At 45.7% G+C, this 20,155-nt stretch overlaps 1 protein-coding gene across 1 annotated transcript; it reads right to left on the bottom strand.

Annotated features, from left to right (window-relative positions):
• Positions 1 to 3,619: 3,619 nt before the first annotated feature.
• On the bottom strand, positions 3,620 to 11,458 carry LOC119176903 (uncharacterized). The gene is made up of 12 exons (XM_075876468.1): positions 11,382 to 11,458; positions 8,680 to 8,793; positions 8,431 to 8,597; positions 6,233 to 6,346; positions 6,012 to 6,080; positions 5,876 to 5,938; positions 5,747 to 5,797; positions 5,384 to 5,425; positions 5,274 to 5,321; positions 5,131 to 5,193; positions 4,915 to 4,980; positions 3,620 to 4,053 (listed from the first exon to the last, which is right to left on the bottom strand). The coding sequence occupies exons 1-12, from the start codon at positions 11,456 to 11,458 to the stop codon at positions 3,620 to 3,622; spliced, it is 1,308 nt and encodes a 435-aa protein (XP_075732583.1).
• Positions 11,459 to 20,155: the final 8,697 nt, after the last annotated feature.

Raw genomic sequence — 20,155 nt, 5'->3', positions numbered from 1 at the left:
GAAAATGCAGGACTGCCTCAATCATACATGATAATTATGCAGTGTACACAATAAATGACATGAAATATGTGTTAACGGTGACTTGTTGCTATACGTGCACATCACAATGACAAGAGTAAAGAAAAGCGATGGCATTCGTGGTGCACTCACAACTAGCGACAAGTGGACGCAATTTGTGCCAAACACCTTTATCAAGATTAACACTCCACATGTGGAATTTAGCGAATGAAACGAAGTACACATATTGAACCTTTGAAAGCACAGGAATAGGAAGTAGACATGGAAAGCCCCTACTGGGGATATGCAAAACATATTATGCAGATATGTAGGCATGAAACAGGACATACACGTAAAAGACATAATAAAACAGATGTAATAGGCACAGCAAAACTACGGACCTAATCATAGACTAGTGAGGGTAACGACAGCTCTATCTGAAGAGAAGAAGAGCGAAATGAGCCACTAAAATAGAGGCCAACCCAGATGTAGTTGGAATAAAAACACACGAGCTTATAATTGCCCTCAACAACAAGTGCAAAGCTGTAAAATCATAGGGCAACAATAGCTTCAGCCTCAAGACAACAAGAGGAAAATCAGTCACAGGCCAACCTAGCAGAAGACAAAATAAAAATACACGAGCTTAGAATTGCGTTTGGCAAGAAATGCAAAGCAAAGAGAGGAAAAACGAGAAAACAGACACAGAGGCAATGAACAAAACCATTACTACACTGACATCTGAAGCAGAAATTTAAGGCGGTTAACCACCAAGGCAGAAAGTAAGCGAAATTTCCCGAGTGACGACAAACATAATGAAAAACAGGGACACTTGACACAGAATATTAAAAATAGGCTTAGCTAAGTTAACAAAGCTTCTCATCAAGAACTCTAGTCACACAGAATTGCAACGTAAATGAGATCGAGACACCACCCAAGCTACTTAAAGGGAACTGCTTATAAAGGACCAAATGTACACACAAACAAACAGGGCAAACATGTTAGAAATTTCAATGACATTATGACGGCAACTGAAAACATCTGCTCTGAACTGTACGGATCAAAGATAAGTACCTAATCACTGTTGAAATGAAATCACAATAGGACAAAACACTGCAGTTCCTCATGTACGATACTTGGGGATTCAAACGCAACATAAATTTTTGGGGGATAACTGGTATGCACACCTGCTCGAAATAACCACGTCATGTCGTGATAAATATAGTCTAAGAATAATTTTGGCTCTGATATACACGTTCTAGTCGAAATTACGCCAATATCACCCGAACTTAACGCAGTGTCAACAAAAGTGTGTGCGTTACCGAGACCATAATTCCTGCATTTCAATCCGTGAGTACTGTACCTACAGACTAGGTTAAGAGGCCATACCACATATGCATCATAGAAAAACGGAAGGAAAACACGAAAGAAATGAGGCATACACACTATTTTACATTGGTTGTAGCAGCCTGCTTTCCAATGCTACGACTACCAGTTTTTGCATCTTTAGCTTCATCAGCTGCCAAACGCATATTCTCTTTCCGCAGAAGAATGTTAATTCTGGTTTTAAAAAATGCTCTCAGCAACCTCTCCTGAATGTTGTGGCAAGGAGGAAAACAATTGACAGCTTGCACACTGTCATTAGTGGTGGCCACAAGTTGACCAATCGTAACTTCATTGCACAGAAGCTTGTTGCTATTCACTCTAAACATATTCTCAGCTGTTTCGAGCAAATGAAGTACTGCTGGCCCTGGTGATACGAGCTTGCTGTCATCAGTGTAGGATTTTAACTTTGTGAGCACACTAGCTTCGTTCGACACTGTGGCTGTTTTGCACTGCTCACAAATCCCTGTGTGCTTTGCAACACTCTTTACCACAAACCCAGCAAGGTAAATAAAAGACTCGTGCTCCATCATGCTTATGTCGAGAAGATCACTGGGATATTCAACAGCTTCTGTATCATTGCTGTTAGGAACTCTTGCGTGGCAATTTTCGATGCCAACTAGGGAACGAGCATCGTCGATAGCATAGCTTCCACTTCTACTGGGCCGAAAGAACTGTGCCAAAGTAGCAGCTCGAATAGCACTACGAAATTGAAGAGCTTTTGGTACTGCATTCTTCGCCCTCAGAGTGGAGAACAAATTCTCAAGAGCATCTTGGGCAAATCGGCTGAGCAAAACAAAAAAAAGCCCTTCTCATTAAGATAATAATGCTGCAGTTCCAATGCAACTTTACACACCAAAATTATGCCCGTCTGCACAGGCTTCCACACGTGTTTCGATATAGAGCGTATCTTCAGATCTGTAAAAAGAGTTACCATATCCTTTAAAAAAATCAGTGAGTCCTCATATTTCTGATCATTTAACTTGCTGATGCCAAGCTTCGTTGTACGTGATGTCAGTACTTTGAACCACCTATAAATGGTTTCTATGAACCATGCTGTTAACGCTTCTTGGGGCAAATCTCCCCTTTGGACCAGGAAACGTAGTGCAGCTGCAGTATCGTGATTTAGCAACGAAAATGCAGGCCCCACTTTCATTTTCTCATAGTGTCCTGGGTCCAAGAAGGATGGTTTCAAGTGCGGTGCTATGTTTAATTGCAGTTCAGAGTCTATTTCTACCAGCTTCTGAATCGGCACAAGGTTAACCTCATTCGAAGGCAGCTTGTGCTTTTCGACCACATTTTCGGGAAGGAAAATCGATTGACCACGTGTGAGGTGGTTCCTCGAGTTCTTTAGCAAATGTGCGGTGTCTGCCATAAAATAAAGCTTGCGATTTTGGTCAACAGGATGACAACAAGAAACTCTTGACACAGAATGCTTTCCCACAACTATGCCAAATTCTCTCCAGAGCGCCATATTCCCACCACCCATGTCGCTAACGACTGCATCTATACGAACCCCGATTGTTTCACATTCCTGAATAATTTCAATCAACTGTTCTTGAACTGCAGCACTGCTGAACGAGTTTCCAGTAAAATGATAAGAAACTGTCTGCTTCCATCTTTGTGTAGCCCCACCCAGCATAAAAACAAGTCCATGCGTTGCCACTGCAGCATGTGGCAGAACACCGTCGGCCAAAGGTAAAGTTGGCCTTCCAATAACAGTGCCAGTCGTTTGGTCAAACGCAAGCCCTGAGCTCAACTGAATTTCATCGAGCATCAGAACTGCATGCCTCTCATACTCCTTCATGGTGGTTATCTGAAATATGCAACATGCATTAAGCAACAAAGGCATTAATAAAGACATTTAAAATACAATGTTTTCCAAGAATAAACAGGCAGTGCACAGTGCAAGCTGTATTTCGATGTTTGCATGCAAGAAGATTATTACCTATTAAAATTTATGTGGAATTGTGTCTATTAGAGGACCTGAAGTCATAAGTGAAGGAAAGGTGAGAATATGTTGTGGAAACTTTATGATTGGCCGCTAAAACGTGCACGACAAAGAGCGCAGTGACAGGCACTAGCAACACATGAAAGCTTAATAAATATTAGGGTTTACGTACGAAAACCATGATACGATCATGAGACATGCCATAGTGGAAGGCTCTGGAAAAGGTTTCACCTTTTGCTCAAGGTGTACTACTGAAAGAGATGCTCACGAGAATAAATCTAACAAGTATATTCAGCTACACCATCCTTTCACCTTTAAAGCAAGGGACTTCAGAACCTCATGTAGAATTCCTGGTGAGAACTTGTAGTTTTCAACACGACGTTGTAAAGTTCTTTCACTCGGAAGGGGTACAGCAGGCTCCCTGACCGCATTGTAGCCTCTGGATTCACATGCCAAATGGAGCTTGAGGCCTTTCTGTATAGTCTCTGTAGACCATTGCTTCCCTCGCATACTGGAAGTCCACATGCCTTGCAGTTGATCTGGTGACAGGTACTTCTTGATGTTTTGCGTGAGTTCATGGTTTCTACGGTTTGCTCTGCTTTTCTGTTGTTGCAGTGTAGCAACTTTCCGCTTCATGTTGTTCAAGCACTCTTCCAATGTAGCTATTCTTTTGTGAAGGGCAGCTACTACTGCTTGATCAGCATCCCAACTACTTGAACTGGAGCCTGCAAAGCACAGAATGAGCAGGAAGTGACAAGAGTTTGAAACACAGACTAGCATGTGAGGGAGAACCATAAGGATTTAAAGAAACAAAAAATCAATGCCACTCCATATTATTCAGCAGAAAAGTGTAAGCGTAACCTTTTGAGAACACAACAGTGGTTTTAACAAACAACATAAGCTGACACTGTTGCTCAATGAAGAGGGATAAATGGAGCTGCGCAGAACCCGCAATGCATGCAGCTGAACTATTTTTTTGGTGGGGGCGTGTCCTTGATCCGAAATAGGGGCAGGACAGTCAAGTGTGGTCACGTCTCACTTTGTACTCTGCGTGTGAAGGCAGCAAGACATTTTGGGAGCAGCAAGTGTTTGGTGTACCACCTCCTAGCTATGCCAATAGTTAGTAATGAGTAAAGACATGAATATATGGCACGTACTCTCGGTTATGACGTAGAGTTATCAATGGCGGTGGCTATTTCAAACAAAGTGGGGAGTGCCATGGTTCCACTGTTGTAGCTTTTTTTGACAGAGTTGCTACAAGACGGCAGCTGATTGCGTGTCACAAGTGATAGTGTGATGATGTTGCGCAGTGTGTGGCAGTGTGCTATGCATTACTGTACACAAAACACAGCTTACATGTTCCTCCAATAAACTTACGTTGTGTGCGACTACTCTCGCTTTACAAGAACGAGCATACCAGCAAAAGAAACAAAACAGGGCCCCAGTACTTGGAGCACATCCGCACTATTAAATGCACCAATATATCAATCTGTTATGAGCGTGCACGTAATTTCCTGTAGGCGGCGATGTGTCACACTCAAGTGTATATTGCATAGTGTGTGAGAACAGTAGCACTGAACACTTACCGGTGACATCAGCTGTGCCCTCAGCAGACAGAAATCCTCCACAGGCAGCACAAAAGTTCTGCTGAGCTGTAAATGACGGATAATCTTATTAGTAGTACTGAAGACCGGTACAGTCACCAAAGCTTTAAATTAGCACAGTTGCAGCACAGGCTATGAGGGATGGCCAGTGACTAAAATTAAAAAATGTATATGATACTGAACATAAATTTCACTCACACTCAACAGGCACCGTCAAAGCTTGAAATGGCTGGCAGCTCGATTCATGGGTGGTTTCCACACCTGCGCACATATGATAGTTGGAACCAACAAAACCATCTGGCAGACACATGCCTATACAAATCATGAAAAGTAGCACTCACCTGCTGAACAAGCTGGCAGTGCGTCACATTCGGAACTTGAAGGTGCATCTGCCACATGTGATAAACAATAAATTATGTGAAATTTCAAAGCAACATGTCACTGCCATTACCTTCTGGAAAATCCGATGGTGCTGAATCAGTGGCAGTGTGACCTAAAAAAGATAAAGACAAATTGAAGAAGACCATCATCTCTGTTACATCGCATTTTGGCAAACAAGCATCAACGCTACTTGAAGCATTTACAATACGCACAGGTGCATTACAATTTTTCAGTAATAAGAATGCATGCCAAAACCCAAGCGACAATGCTTTCAATGCTTGTAATGTGCTGAACACCATACTGCGGAGCAAAATGTTGTGGATCTGCAGCACACCCCTACAGACATGATTGTAAAATATATAAACCAATGGATACAAGTTACAAGCCGTTACAATGCTTCGACTACATGCAGCATGTGCGTTAGCTATGTTACCTTGTGAAGAACCTAACCCTGCTTGAGTGGCATCACTGTTGGCTCCATAGCCTGCAAATTATAAAACATCAATGAAGGCATAAAACACGTTTGTAATTACGGTAAGTAATAAATGCAGTAAGAATTCACCATCAACAGCAGCTGGTGTCAGAAGCACATTCGTAGCTGATGGGCAGTGTGTCTCTTTGGCTTCTGCATAATCCAAACATGTATTAATGATAACGAAGAGGGAAAAGGCATGAGATGTGCTTAACCGTCAACTCACCATCAACAAGAGCAGCTGCTGTTAGTAGTAGATTAAGGCCACAAGATGAGCGGGCTGAATCATTGCATTCTGGAGAATGAAAACAAAATGCATTAATTATACCAAAGAAAAGCCATTAGCTATACACAAACACTGCACAACACCTATATGCAAGACGACATGTTTCAGGTTAGTGAAAGACGGACTAAACATTCTCCAGTTTTTTAACGCGATTGGCTTACCTGACGTTTGCAAATGCTCTTGACTGAAGATCGTAGGCGCCGCGTCTCTCTTCAACTTTTTAGTACCAAACTTGCGCAGCAGTACGGCTCGAATTGGTCCGCAGTGAAGTGGTCCTAGGTAAGGAAATATTCGCGGCTACTGTTACACAATGAAACAGCACGCTCTAAAAGAAACTAAAATAACCTTTAGTGTCAACACGTACACAACTACGCACTGTTTGCCACATTCTCTTCCCACCAGACTAGCACACGGTGTGTACAGTATGTAGAAATATGCACCATTTAGCTTTGCGTGTCCTTATTTCAACCACAGAGCTTCTGAATACTGAGCGCGCTGGAGCACATTAAACGAAATAATGCGACATTCAGGTCACTGCCCACGCCTTTATACATAAAGTCCTTACACCCATACACACATACACGCGGGAGTCATTTAACTATACCAATAAACTATGCCAATTGGCATAGTATACCAATTTACTATGCCAATAAACAAAGCTTAGTTTAGCACTTGAATGTATCCATTACATTTACTTTGTAACATAGTCGACGATTATTTCTGGATCAAACGAGTAATAATAATAATAATATCTGGCATTTAACGTTCCAAAACCACAATTTGATTATGAGGGACGCCCTTTTGGAGGGTTACGGAAATTTCGACCACCTGGTATTCAATAACATGCATATAATGCTAAGTACACAGGCCCCAACATTTCCGCCTCAATCGAAAATGCAGCCGCCGCGGTCGGCATGGATCAAGCCAGAGACGCAACGGGCAAGGTTCCTTTTGGCGTTGCATAAGTCTGTTGCCAGACTTTGGGGTGGTTGTTGCCAGACTGCCGCTAAATTTGGCTGAAAAGTTTTCTCCTGTAGTTTTGGCTTCTTCATAAGAGTTTGGTCTATCCGCGGTGCATTTCTTGGCTAAAAATGTTTCTCCTGTAGTTGTGGCTTCTCCGTAAGAGTTTGGTGCTATCCGCGGTGCATTTTTTTGGCTGAAAATTTTTTTCCTGTAGTTGTGGCTTCTCCGTAAGAGTTTGGTGCTATCCGCGGTGCATTTTGCGAGTGCATGAGCGATGCTGGCCGTTTTTATTATCGGAATGAATCGAGCCTAGCAGAAGTCGAGCGTGGTGCTGCCATGCAATTAAGAGGCCGTTTTAATTAACGGAATGAACCGAGCCTAGCAGAAGTCGGGCGCGGCGCTGCTGCGCAATTAAGAGGTCGTTTTAATTAACAGAATGAACCGCGCATTACAGAATTCATTTTAATTAACGGAATGAACCGAGCCTAGCAGAAGTCTAGGCGCGTTCTCTTGCTGTGTGCGCAGCTGTGCGATTAAGATATCGCGTCTCAGTATTAGGGATTACGGGGAAAACTGAATAGAGTCGCAGGAGGTGATGCGCTGCCCCCCTCCCCCCTTACTTTTTTTTCCTCTCTCAGCTGATCGTGTCGCGTCGACCGCGCGCTACGACGGGGGACGCTACGCTTCCCCTAGCTGTGTCAGCACAAGACATATCGTTCGGACTCGTGTATACATGTGATGAATAAGCGTTCCAAGGCTGGTTAATCGGGGTATGTCGGATATGCTACAGCTATGTACGCCTAGAAGGCTGCTTTATCGAAGCAGATGGAGCGAATTAAGCGCGACTTGCGCGTACCTGTAAATGGGACCCGGCCGACGAGCCACCGTCGCTTACAGGGCCCCACCCACAATAAGCACAAACTACACAAATTCCAAATAATGATTGTGTATTGTTTCTCAGCTCAAGAGCTTAGTATATAACAATAAGAATAAAATGACATAATAAACATAATAATGACAATAATAATAATACAACGTGACAACATAAACATGAGAATAAAATGACAATATGTCTCACTACGCGCTAATCACATATAAACTGGATACCGGCGAGCAATTACCTCCAATAATCAAAGAAAAGGGTCTTTCACGTTGGGACGTGCGTTAATTGATCTCCACCAAAGCCAGGCGAGGTGATACGGAAAGTGAGGTCGCCTTGTTGCTGTTGCGAACGAGACAGCGCTTGACCTTTTGCCATTCACTTTCAATCCTTTGCGTGTTGGCGCCTGTCATAGGATCAACGAAGTTGACACTGTGGTTCACGGTGTGCCAGTCCAAGTTTAGCGGTGTTCCATTGGCATCCACAAGTCTGGGTATGCACTGGTACGCGGCCCACTCTGTACACCGTCATCCCGGGAAGAATGTGCTGCCGGTCGAAGCGATGGCGCAGGCGACAGTCCGATTTCACGAAGGAAGGCCTCTTCCGCGGCAGGGTACCTTATGATGTCGGCGATTTCGACAATGCTGGGGTCTATCCGTGGCGTGCCACGAACGTTTCCTGCACTGGTAACAGTGTAGCTTGCATGGCTAACGTTACGGCATTTTATAAGGGTCATGAGGTGAAAGGGGGATAGAGCACTCTCACGTTGACAGGGCACCTACGTGATGCAGCATCAGCGGGGAAAGAGGGGGTGGGTCACGGCGCCGACGTGGCGCGAGCATCTGGGGATGGGTCACGGCCCTAACGCCACGCGAGCACCTGCGGAGAAAGACGGGATGGGCAAAGAGGCCTGGAATAAAAAAAACATAAAAAAACCTTTTGGACCTCTAACGTTGGTTGACATGGCGCCGACCCGACGACGCGAGTGTAAAGAGGGGGTGGGCAAAGACGCCTGGAATAAAAAAACATAAAAAAACCTTTTTGTACCTCTAACGTTGGTTGACATGGCGCCGACCCCACGCGACTCGAGTGTCTGCGGAGAAAGAGGGGGTGGGTCACGGCGACGTGACGCGAGCATATGTGTGAAAATACGGGATAGGCGAAGACGCCTCGAATCGTACAACACCTAGGTCACCTACTCCACTTCGGTGCCCCTCCTTCTCCACAGCAACGGTGACTTGAGCGGGAGTGCGAACGACGTTACGTGATGCTACGTGATGTGACCCACGTATCACGTAAACAGTACACCACCCAGGGAACGTACTCCACCTCGGTGCATTGGGCGTCGAGACATGGCCAAACTTGCTCACGTAAACCTCTTAAATTTCCTTATTGGTGCTCCCTATCTCGGTCACAATCCCTAAGCTTTAGGATCGTGATACTTATGAAATGCCGTAACGTTAGTTGTGCAAAGTACATTGTCACCATTTCAGGAGCCGTCGCGTTATTGGACTGTCGAAGACACCATCACTTCGAGCGGCAGTTCGACCTGCAGACAGTCGGGAACAGCACAGAGGCGGCCGCCGACATCCGAGTGATGGGGAATTCGCCAGGACTTCGGCTTAATTATGGTGACCCCAAATGCCGTAAGTAGCCACGTACAATCGCCCCGGCAAAAAAACGAGCAGACCCACACTTCAGGTACAATGGTTGCAGGAAACAGCTAGCTGTCCCAGCTCCGCGGGACACTCACGATGCAGGGTAGACAGGGGCAAGGCTCCTTTTTTGCCTCTCGAGACGTACTTGGTCGTTGCACGTCTCAACGTGAAAGACCCTTTTCTTCGATTAATGGAGGTGATCGCTCGCCGATATCCCGTTTAGTGATCCCTGCCATATCGTGAGTGATGAGCGTGTAGTGAGACATATTATGCCATTTTATTCTTATGTACCCACCCTATTGTTTTATACTGCGCTCTTGAGCTGAGAAACAATTTGTGCTTATTGTGGGTAAGGCCCTGTAAGCGATGGCGGCTCGTCGGCCGGGTCCCATTTACAGGTACGCGCAAGTCGCGCTTAATTCGCTCCATGTGCTTCGATAAAGCAGCCTTCCAGGCGTACATACCTGTAGCATATCCGACGTACCCCGATTAACCAGCCTTGGAACGCTTATTCATCACATGTATATAAGAGTCCGAATATGTCTTGTGCTGACACAGCTAGGGGAAGCGTAGCGTCCCCCGTCGTAGAGCGCGGTCGACGCGACACGATCAGCTGAGAGAGAAAAAAAAAGAAAAGTAAGGGGGGCAGCGCATCACCTCCTGCGACTCTATTCAGTTTTCCCCGTAATCCCAATACTGAGACGCGATATCTTAATCGCACAGCTGCGCACACAGCAAGAGAACGCGGCTCGACTTCTGTAATTGGCGGTTCATTCCGTTAATTAAAACGGCCTCTTAATTGCGGAGCAGCACCGCGCTCGACTTCTGCTAGGCGCGGTTCATTCCGTTAAATAAAACGACCTCGTAATTGCGCAGCAGCGCCACGCTCGACTTCTGCTAGGCGCGGTTCATTCGGTAAATAAAACGAATTCTGTATGCGCGGTTCATTCCGTTAATTAAAACGGCCTCTTAATTGCGAAGCAGCGCCGCGCTCGACTTCTGCTAGGCGCGGTTCATTTCGTAAATAAAACGAATCCTGTAATGCGCGGTTCATTCCGTTAATCAAAACGGAATTAAAACGGCCTCTTAATTGCGCAGCAGCACCGCGCTCGACATCTGCTAGGCGCGGTTCATTCCGTTAATTAAAACGGCCTGTTAATTGCGCAGCAGCGCCACGCTCGACTTCTGCTAGGCGCGGTTTATTCCGTAAACAAAACTAATTCTGTAATGCGCGGTTCATTCCATTAATTAAAACGGAATTAAAACGGCCTCTTCATTGCACGGCAGCACCACGCGCGACTTCTGCTAGGCTCGGTTCATTCCGTTAAGTAAAACGGCCAGCATCGCTCATACACTCGCGAAATGCACCGCGGATAGCACCAAATTTTTACGGAGAAGCCACAACTACAAGAGAAAAATTTTCAGCCAAGAAATGCACCGCGGATAGCATCAAACTCTTACGGAGAAGCCACAACTACAGGAGAAACATTTTCAGCCAAGAAATGCACCGCGGATAGCACCAAACTCTCACAAAAAAGCCACAACTACAGAAAAAAAAAATTTCCGCCAAATTTAGCGGCAGTTTGGCAACAGCCATTCTTCCAGTCTGGCAACCACTAATGCAACGCCAAAAGGAACTTTGCCGACGCAACGTTTACACGGCACTAAACGCGGCACGCGTTTCAACTGGCATGCACGTTTACCATCGACGCGGTTACTCTCTTTGTGTGATGCTCGAGCTTGACAGTACCACAACACTGTAAACACGAATACAAGCGAAACGATAGAGCTTAGCTCGCCGGTACTCACCTCACAAATCCGCGACGATACAGGGTCCAAGTCAGTCCTTCCGATATGCTGGAGCCACACTTCTTGCCGAGCGGCATTGTCTTTTCCTCGCGGAAGCGAAAATAGCTTCTTTCCTCTGCTGTACCTGCTTTTGCAACCTCTGGCACAGCAGGTCGGCGTCCCGAAACGTGCAGGATTACCGTGCACACACTCACGCGCGGTCGAACTCCGGCTACACAACAATACCAGGCGCGCACGCCTAGCCACAAACTAACACCGCGAAAGTGGACAAACAAAATGGCGTTTGCGATACCTTCACAAAGGCTAGTGCGTCATGCTGCAGATTTTTAGCACCGCCGAGTTTATTACACGGACAGCAGTGGCGCTGCCATCGAGAACGTCACCGCTGAGCACGTCTGCATGCAAACGATGGGCTATCGCGTTGAGTATTGCGTGCTTGCGGTGATGTCTTTTGCCACTGCATGCCACTTGCTTATATACACGTCACATCGTCGTATTTACCATTACTTTTTATATTTTTTTTCTTTCTCAATCACTCTTTCGGTGCATCGCCTAGAGCCGCAGCGCCCAGATGCGCTTTAACGGAAACATGAGCACAATCTTATCTTTGCGGCCAGGAGCCATACAGCCCCTCAACTAGCGTCGTTTACTATTTGCAATGCACGCGAAGGGAGAGGAGTCTGCACATTGACACGAATGGCGCTACTTTAGTTTATTTTTCAGGGACTTCATAGGAGTTTACACCGTGGCGCCCTCTCGCGTGTTGTTAGTGGACTTCTCTCTCTACCGCACGGCCGGACTCGACTCTTTCTCCGGCGCTCCGGAAGGAGCGTCGAGTCCGGCCGTGTCTACCGTGAGCAGCTGCGCTTCTTTGAGCGGATCGTCTGCTTTGGGCGCGAACTTTTCAGAACGAATAGCCCCGCAAGGGTCAACTTACGCCCTCAACGAAAGTTTTTGAGTGCAGTCGTGAATTCGCTTCAGCTGTAGTCCAATCTACCGGGCCAAGAAACCTCACATATGGCCAATAAGCACGCAGATGCCCCCGACCACCTTGCTAATCAGAAAGTGAAACTATGTGCGAGTGTGCTGTCTCCGCGAGCTACCTTGGCCGACTGCCGTCGATTGGTGAATGGAGATGTAGTCGGCAGCCGACTTCACTCCTCCGTGGCTCCTAGGCATTTGAAAAAGGTCAGCCGAGGTGCTCTGCCGGCTACGTCGAGGCGCGTGATTTCGTGCCACTTGCGCACCCCGGTAGTTTAGTGCAATCGGAAAAATGGTGATCCTAAGATAGACAACACTGCAATGAACGTTTATTAGAAGATTAGTTCCCGAAAGCCGAGTAAATGTGGCATGCGACCTAGGAGATTATCCTCCTAGCATGCTACTTTAAAAGCAGCTTCATGGAGAGCTCTACAATGCAGTTTTTTTTTTTGTTGAGAACATGCTTTACGTTCGCATCATATATAGTTCTGCTTGTGGCAACTTCTATAGGCGGATAATGTTATAAACGGTGAACAACACTGCGAACTCTTGTTCTGAACATACATGTATGAAAGAGAAAGAAGACAACCACCCGTTTGTAGCACGAAGCCACAAAAAAGTCATACGGATTTCTCAGAAAAGAAGCCTTTTTGTTCCCGAAAACTTTCCTAGTACGTGGTTCGGACCAGGACCAACACCTATCTGGGGCAGTCACTTTGCCGATTCAGCTAACCAGGAAGCTAGCATTTGACAGCGCGAGGGAATACTCATCGACAACTGGAAGGACATGGACGCAAGTACTACAAAAGTATGTTGCTAATGTTGCTCATTTGCAACATACATGTAAGTAGGATTGCATACACAGCTGGTTGAGCTGCTAGATGTAATACATTTTGAAGTGACATGCACTGTGCACCAAAGCTAAGTCACGCAGGGCATTGTCATTGTACACAACCCTCTCAGACTTCCACCAAGAATAAAATAACAACGGTCCGACATGGCGACTCGTGAAAGTACCTTTTTTTCTACAAAGCTGCTTCACTGGAAGTGAACGCAGCTCAAGGCACAGAGCGTGCGGTTTCTGCTCATGCAGTATAGGAGTAGATATGTGAATATGACATATTTAATAAAATAAATGAGGCAATGTTGCCCTCAAGCCACTTCTTGCAATGCAATGAAACGACAACTTGAAGACAAGGCAACGGCAACTTGAAGACGGGGGGAGGGGGTCGACCTCAGCAGGGATGTAATTAAAACCCCTATTTCCCGCCCCTCTTCGGTGCACCACTGACTTAGGTGACTCGGTGACAAAGACATTGGGGCACAGAGTGAGGTTAGGTCAGCCTCTGGGATGGGGGGGGTACAACTATTTAAACCCCTCCCACCGTCGGTGCACCAATGTATAGAGCCACCTCTAGTTTATGAGTTGCTCAGTATATGGCATTGTGTGTATATGTCCTTGGCAATATCAAAACTAGATGGCGTTATTTGTTTTCACAGCGTATCCACGGAGTGAATTATGACTGGGACAAAGCGTCTGTCCGCCCGTGCTTCCGTCCATCCGTCCAGACGCACGGAAGGACGCTTAGCCCCACTCATCATCATTCATTCCGTGGGTATGCTATGATTATTTCTATTGATGCAACACAAGCTCATAATATAGCATCGATGAGTTTTGCCACGAAGATTTCGCAGTCAATTACGATTATGATTGTAACGTAAAAATTCAGAAAAGTTCTGCACCAGTAATTTTTAGCACTGCAGAGTGTTAGTCACTTGTCATTTTGTAAACGAAATTTCAAGTCTTGTCTGAATGATCAGCTGCTTTCTATACGTTGTTGCTATATTCCATTCAAGACCAATCTGGGCCGCGTATTTCGCAATGATTAAGGGGAAAAAACATGAAACCCGACGCAGTTCGAACATTATTTTTCCACAATCCTGCCGCGAAGCGCAGAAAGTCCCCTTGACAGACATGATACTCGAGCTGATAGTAGTGAGTGGTTGCTGCCACCTGTTTCTTTTCACGTCTATAGAAGTTGCCACAAGCATAACTATATATGATGCGAACGTAAAGCATGTTCTCAACAACAACAACAAAAAAACTGCATTGTAGAACTCTCCATGAAGCTGCTTCTAAAGTAGCATGCTAGGAGGGTATTCTCCTAGGTCGCATGCCACATTTACATGGCTTTCGGGAACTAATCTTCTAATAAACGTTCATTGCAGTGTTGTCTATCTTAGGATCACCATTTTTCCGAATTCACTAAACTACCGGGGTGTGCAAGTGGCACGAAATCACGCGCCTCGACGTAGCCGGCAGAGCACCTCGGCTGACCTTTTTCAAATGCCTAGGAGCCACGGAGGAGTGAAGTCGGCTGCCGACTACATCTCCATCCACCAATCGACGGCAGTCGGCCAAGGTAGCTTGCGGAGTGAGCACACTCGCACATAGTTTCACTTTCTGATTAGCAAGGTGGTCGGTGGCATCTGCGTGCTCATTGGCCATATGTGAGGTTTCTTGGCCCGGTCGATTGGACTACAGCTGAAGCAAATTCACGACTGCACTCGAAAACTTTCGTTGAGGGCGTAAGTTGACCCTTGCGAGGCTATTCGTTCTGAAAAGTACCAGCTAAGCGTTTTTCATCTGCGGCCCATAGGGGCGCGTCAGTCGAGAGTTGTTCGAGACCTGCAACTAAACACTGCTATTTCGAAGGCTATGCAAAATGTTGCATTGTTGCACCGTCCGCCACAGGTGACGCTAGCGATCGAGAACATTCTAAAATAAAGGAGAAAAAGGGTGTGGCAGCCGTTTTTCTTCTCATGCAGCAGGCATCTTCTAGCGGAGGCGTTGTGCATAGTTTCACTTTCTCGCCAGCAAGGCGGTCGGTGGCAAAGTGGTCGGTCCGGTCGATTAGACTACAACTGAAGCAAATTCACAACTGCACTCGAAAACATTCGTTAAGGGCGTAAGTTGACGCTTGCAAGGCTATTCGTTCTGAAAAGTTCGCTCCCAAAGCAGACGATCCGCTCAAAGAAGCGCAGCTGCTCACGGTAGAGAGAGAAGTCCACTTACAACACGCGAGAGGGCGCCACGGCGTAAACTCCTACATTTCGACGCCATTTTGAGCTAGGCTGATTCTCCAACGACCTGGTCGATGGAAAGGTAAGTCATTTCAGGCGCTCGTATTCATCTCAGACAAACGAATGACCCGTTTTGGTGGATGTGTTTTGGATTTTACAGCCTGCTCGTTGACTCTCGTGTGCCCGACGTGTCGCGTTCCTCGAAAGGTGAGTTTCAAAATTAGCAATGATTTGCGATACGTGGCCGCGATGCTGAATCGATCCTCAAGACCGAGACGTCGGGAAAACGAGTAGTGTAATGTTTTAACGCCAAATCCACGGATTGCTTGCCGATTTCTTTGTAGACGTTCTCAATGTGTAAACAATGGTGTGCGTGTCTGAGAAGTGAAATATTTTAACATGAAATGTGCGAATTGCTTGCCGATTCCTTTGTTCACGTTCTCAAACGAAGGTGTGCGTGTCTGCATGAGAAAAGACTGCCAATAGATCATGACGTTTTGTAGTAACTCGTTCGTGATAGGAAGCGTATCGATAACGAAGCAAATACGCGCTTACCGAAAGGTTTTAACTCGGTGCGTTCGCTTGTACGAGCCACTGCAGTGTTGCGGGGTGCGTTGAACGCTGCGTTTCCCCGTTTAACTGGCAGCATCGAGGATATTCCAGAGTCGCGTCGATGCAGTTAAATGTTTCAGAGACGCGTAGTGTTTTTCTGTTATCACGAGATCGGGCGTTTGTCGAATCATCGATAGGTTGGTAAAGCAGCGTGCTTTTCAATTCGCGCAACGCTGCCCCGTGATACGAATCAGACTATAGTGTTGGCTGCACAGCGCTGACTTCTAAATAGTGTAAAACGTTTCGTGAACTTTCTCGTAACTGTTGTGGTACTGATAAATACCGATGCCGTGTTGTGGTCCCGCAGATGTGCGGACTTGACGCGACAGCTTCATTTAGGCCGGCTGCGTTGCGCACACGTTGGCTTCGTACTTGTCGCACTGTGCGTACCCTGCGTGGTGTGGCATATTATTAGGGCATCATGTTAATGACGCACCAGTTTGAGATCAATTCCACTATTTGTTTTTTATTGGTAACTTTGCAGACAATATGACTTCAATATGACCAAGCATACTATCTTGATCTTGGAAATACTGCTGTAGTAGAGAATTGTTACATTGGATACCACTTGATGCCGTTAATCTTGAAAAATCTCTTCACGGGGCCTCAAAAATTCTATAGTATGCTTGAAAATGCAGGCTGATGAGCTACACAGGTGCAAGTCAGACCCCTGCCCTGCAAACAAATAAATATATTGCCTTTTTTCTGGCTTAGAAGGACAGTTCAGTGCCTCACAATTCAGCCAAAAATTGACTTACACTATGGAATTTGCAGTATCAGATCTTCAAGAAGCACAGGATATTGTGTTCAGTGCATAGCGCTTTTAAAGTGTCCAGCTTTTCGTCCAGCGTCATGTTGCATGATCATGCGCAAGGGCTCAACGTAGGGCCAACACAATGCTAGCAGTGGTCAGAACCGTGCTAAAATAAATAATGTCTTATAGCCCTCCCTGTCACATCGCATGTGTACTGTAATTTGCAGTGAATGACATTCAAAAATAATGCCATTAGGATCTTGCATTCCGGGTCTTCGCGGCTATGTGAATACATGAAATGACATTCGCAATTGATGTCGGTGTTTATCGGCAGGCTGCTATTTTACCAAAAAGTTACAAATCACGCATTAAGTTTACATAGCATTGTCCAGCTGGTTGATAATTTACATCGACATAAAACACCATTGATATAAAAAAATCCTCATATCAAAGCAAGACTAGCTTAAAGCCTCTCACAACTTGCAGTTGGTAATGTTTGAAACCGTGACAGCGTTCATAAATTTGTTACCTCGATGAACTAAGATGAGTGAAAATGTATGATGATTGCTCTCTAGCTGCTGCGATTGAAGTTTCAGAACGACTTGAGTGCCTCAAGCTTGATATCGAAGAAAGATCACAGACGACGAGGGATTTGGAGCTGTGCCTATGCATCCATTCGTTCGGCTGTTCTTTAAGCTTCGACTTCATCAGTGAATAGCAGAGAACTCCGATGCTTCCCCTAAAAAAAATTGGTCCGAATACACTCTCCCTAAACTGGTGTCCGACATGTACAGTCGTCAGCAAGCTTAACAGGAACGCTCTGATGCGTGACGTGAACTACTTTAACTGATACCAGCCGCAAATCTCTGCGCACTGTTGCTGATATAATAACTTCGGTATGCTTGGATAGCATGTTGGCACGCATGGGTAGTATATTGGCAACAGAACTGAAAACAACGTGGCGCTAGCACTGATCAAGCCGTTTAAGGGCACGCTGCGGAGCGTTTGTGTTAAGTTGCTGACGACTGTACATGTTATTATGCTACTAGCGAGTCTAACGCGGTGAGGAAGCGCCAAAATAACAGCGATCCTTTGTAAACATGGCCGACAGGAAATGTCGTACGTCAGCTCAAAGCCTAGGAAAAACAATATAGCTGTACAAAAGTCTTCCACTTACGTGTTGCACGTTCAAAAGTTACAGAAAAGTAAGCAACAACCTTTAATCAACATTTGGACAAATTTTCCACTTCTTTAAAGATGTCGATTTTGTAATCTCTCTTCAAGCACCTGTTGACAAGAGAACACATGTTGCGCTTCCCTGAGTTTGGTGAACACATTCAACCAGCGAGTGCCATAAGGTGTGAATGTCATTTACGACGCCCGGGTATATAGCAGCAACAAAAATGACATCGACTAATGTCATTTGCAGCGAATGACATTACGGGTGCTGTGTGACAGGGCCAATAAAAAATACAAGTAACTGAAAAACTAAGAACCATTTGCAATAAATGACTTAATATGGCTAAATGTGCTTTGTAACCATGTAATTGAAGCTTGTATCATACAACAAAAAGCGCCACCGCCTTGTCAAGTGCACAATGGCTCCTCGTACAGGCGCCTTCATTGTGACACTCAGGGGGAAACAACTTGACGGCACTTGCTGCAGTCAACACGCATGTCAATGCATGTTTACTGCGACAGTAAGGACTCTGATTAGGTGCAGCAAAAAGTAGTGTGCATGTCGCATGCAAAGTTTGCGAATCTTGCTGCCTAGAGCTCCAAACTTCCTCCCCACATCAGCTGCTACAGAAAAGGACTCTGGTCCACAACTCTTCAGCCGAGCACGAGGCTGCGTACAGGGCCACCTGGGCAGCATGCTGTTCGGCCAGGCACAGTCTTCCATGCTGAGCTGCTTGAGTCCTGCATGTATAGACAGCCGCAGTATGCCATGCCCTTCTAGGTAACTATGGCTCGTGCCATGGCTTCTCTGCCTCCTCTAACCTCGATGACTCTAGAGATGGCTTCGCCCGCCTCATCAACACTTTCGTTGCAGGTCGGCAGCCTCTCGGCCTCCTTGGACCAGATGTCAGTGATGTCACCTCAGAGGTAGGCTGCAGCCATATCTTTCGCCGCATCTAACACTGCGCTTGGGGAACAGCGCGATGGTGTGAAAACTGCCCTAATATACTGGGCCACTCTCTTTTTCCATCATTGCGACTGTCATGGGAACTCGATTCATGCTGTAATATAATGAACTATATCTCTATCGATTGAATCTCAAAGCTGTTAATCACCCTCTTCAGAAGGTAGTCAGCCTCCGGATTAAGAAATTGTTTGCTGCAGGAAATACTGAATAAGCTCACTTTCCATTGAGAAAGATAACACAGTAAAATTATGCAATCATTTCTCTCTCCTAGGTGTCTGATAGGAAAAACAAGGCTCCTGGAAATAGCAGAACACCCTTACCATGCACATTTACAGCATGATTGCACAACTTACTTGGTCACAAATAGGAATAAACTCTGCACTTTCTCCCAGCTAATATCAGATTGGTAAGCAGAAAAGTTGCGAATTTCATACTTTGTTGCACGTGATATTTTACTATACAACCAAGATTGTATTTATACAGAACAGCATTGTCACACACTTATGTGAGGCCCCTCCGATCTAACATTGACGTGCGGCACACTCGCAGGCTTCTACTTTACGCTTCGACCTGCGATGCCTGGAAAGCGTCGAAGTGGTACATCTCAAATTTATTTGCAGGTCAGTCGACCTGTGCGGGGTTGCACGTGTGTTGATGTAGAGCCTGACCGACGTACTCATAGAGCAGACACGGACATTAGCTTAAACACAAACAAGCATTTAATTAAAACAAGGGCAATAGGCAAGAGATTATAAAATGAACAGAGGAAAAAACACCAATATACGATGAAAGAAGAACTACAACAGGTACAACAAAACACAAATACATGAAATGTTAATAAAATACTGACATGATGGAACTAAAAGAGATAAAAAACCACCAGAAAAAACTCACGCTCGCGCTTCGAAACGTCTACGAGCGTCGCAGCTTACGTATCTGCAATGTTGAAAAGCTGGTTATAATAAAGTAACAGTTAAAAAAGGCACAATAATATTTGCATACGGACCAGGCCAGCTCTTCGTACACGTAGGGGAGTTGAAGGGTGCGGCTGAGGATCTCGCCAGCTTAGTAGACGACGAGGGTGCCCGGTAATGCAGCTGTCTCAATACGTTGCGCTGGTCACTACATACTCGCCGCCTACACAAGCCTCGTGACACCAACAACCACGCTTCTTGCTGGTTGCACTACAACTGCCGA

This window comes from Rhipicephalus microplus, chromosome X (assembly GCF_043290135.1).
Source record: "Rhipicephalus microplus isolate Deutch F79 chromosome X, USDA_Rmic, whole genome shotgun sequence".
Taxonomy (NCBI): Eukaryota; Metazoa; Arthropoda; class Arachnida; order Ixodida; family Ixodidae; genus Rhipicephalus; species Rhipicephalus microplus.
The sequence above is the reverse complement of the archived record's forward strand: the minus strand, read 5'-3'. Positions and strand labels throughout refer to the sequence as shown.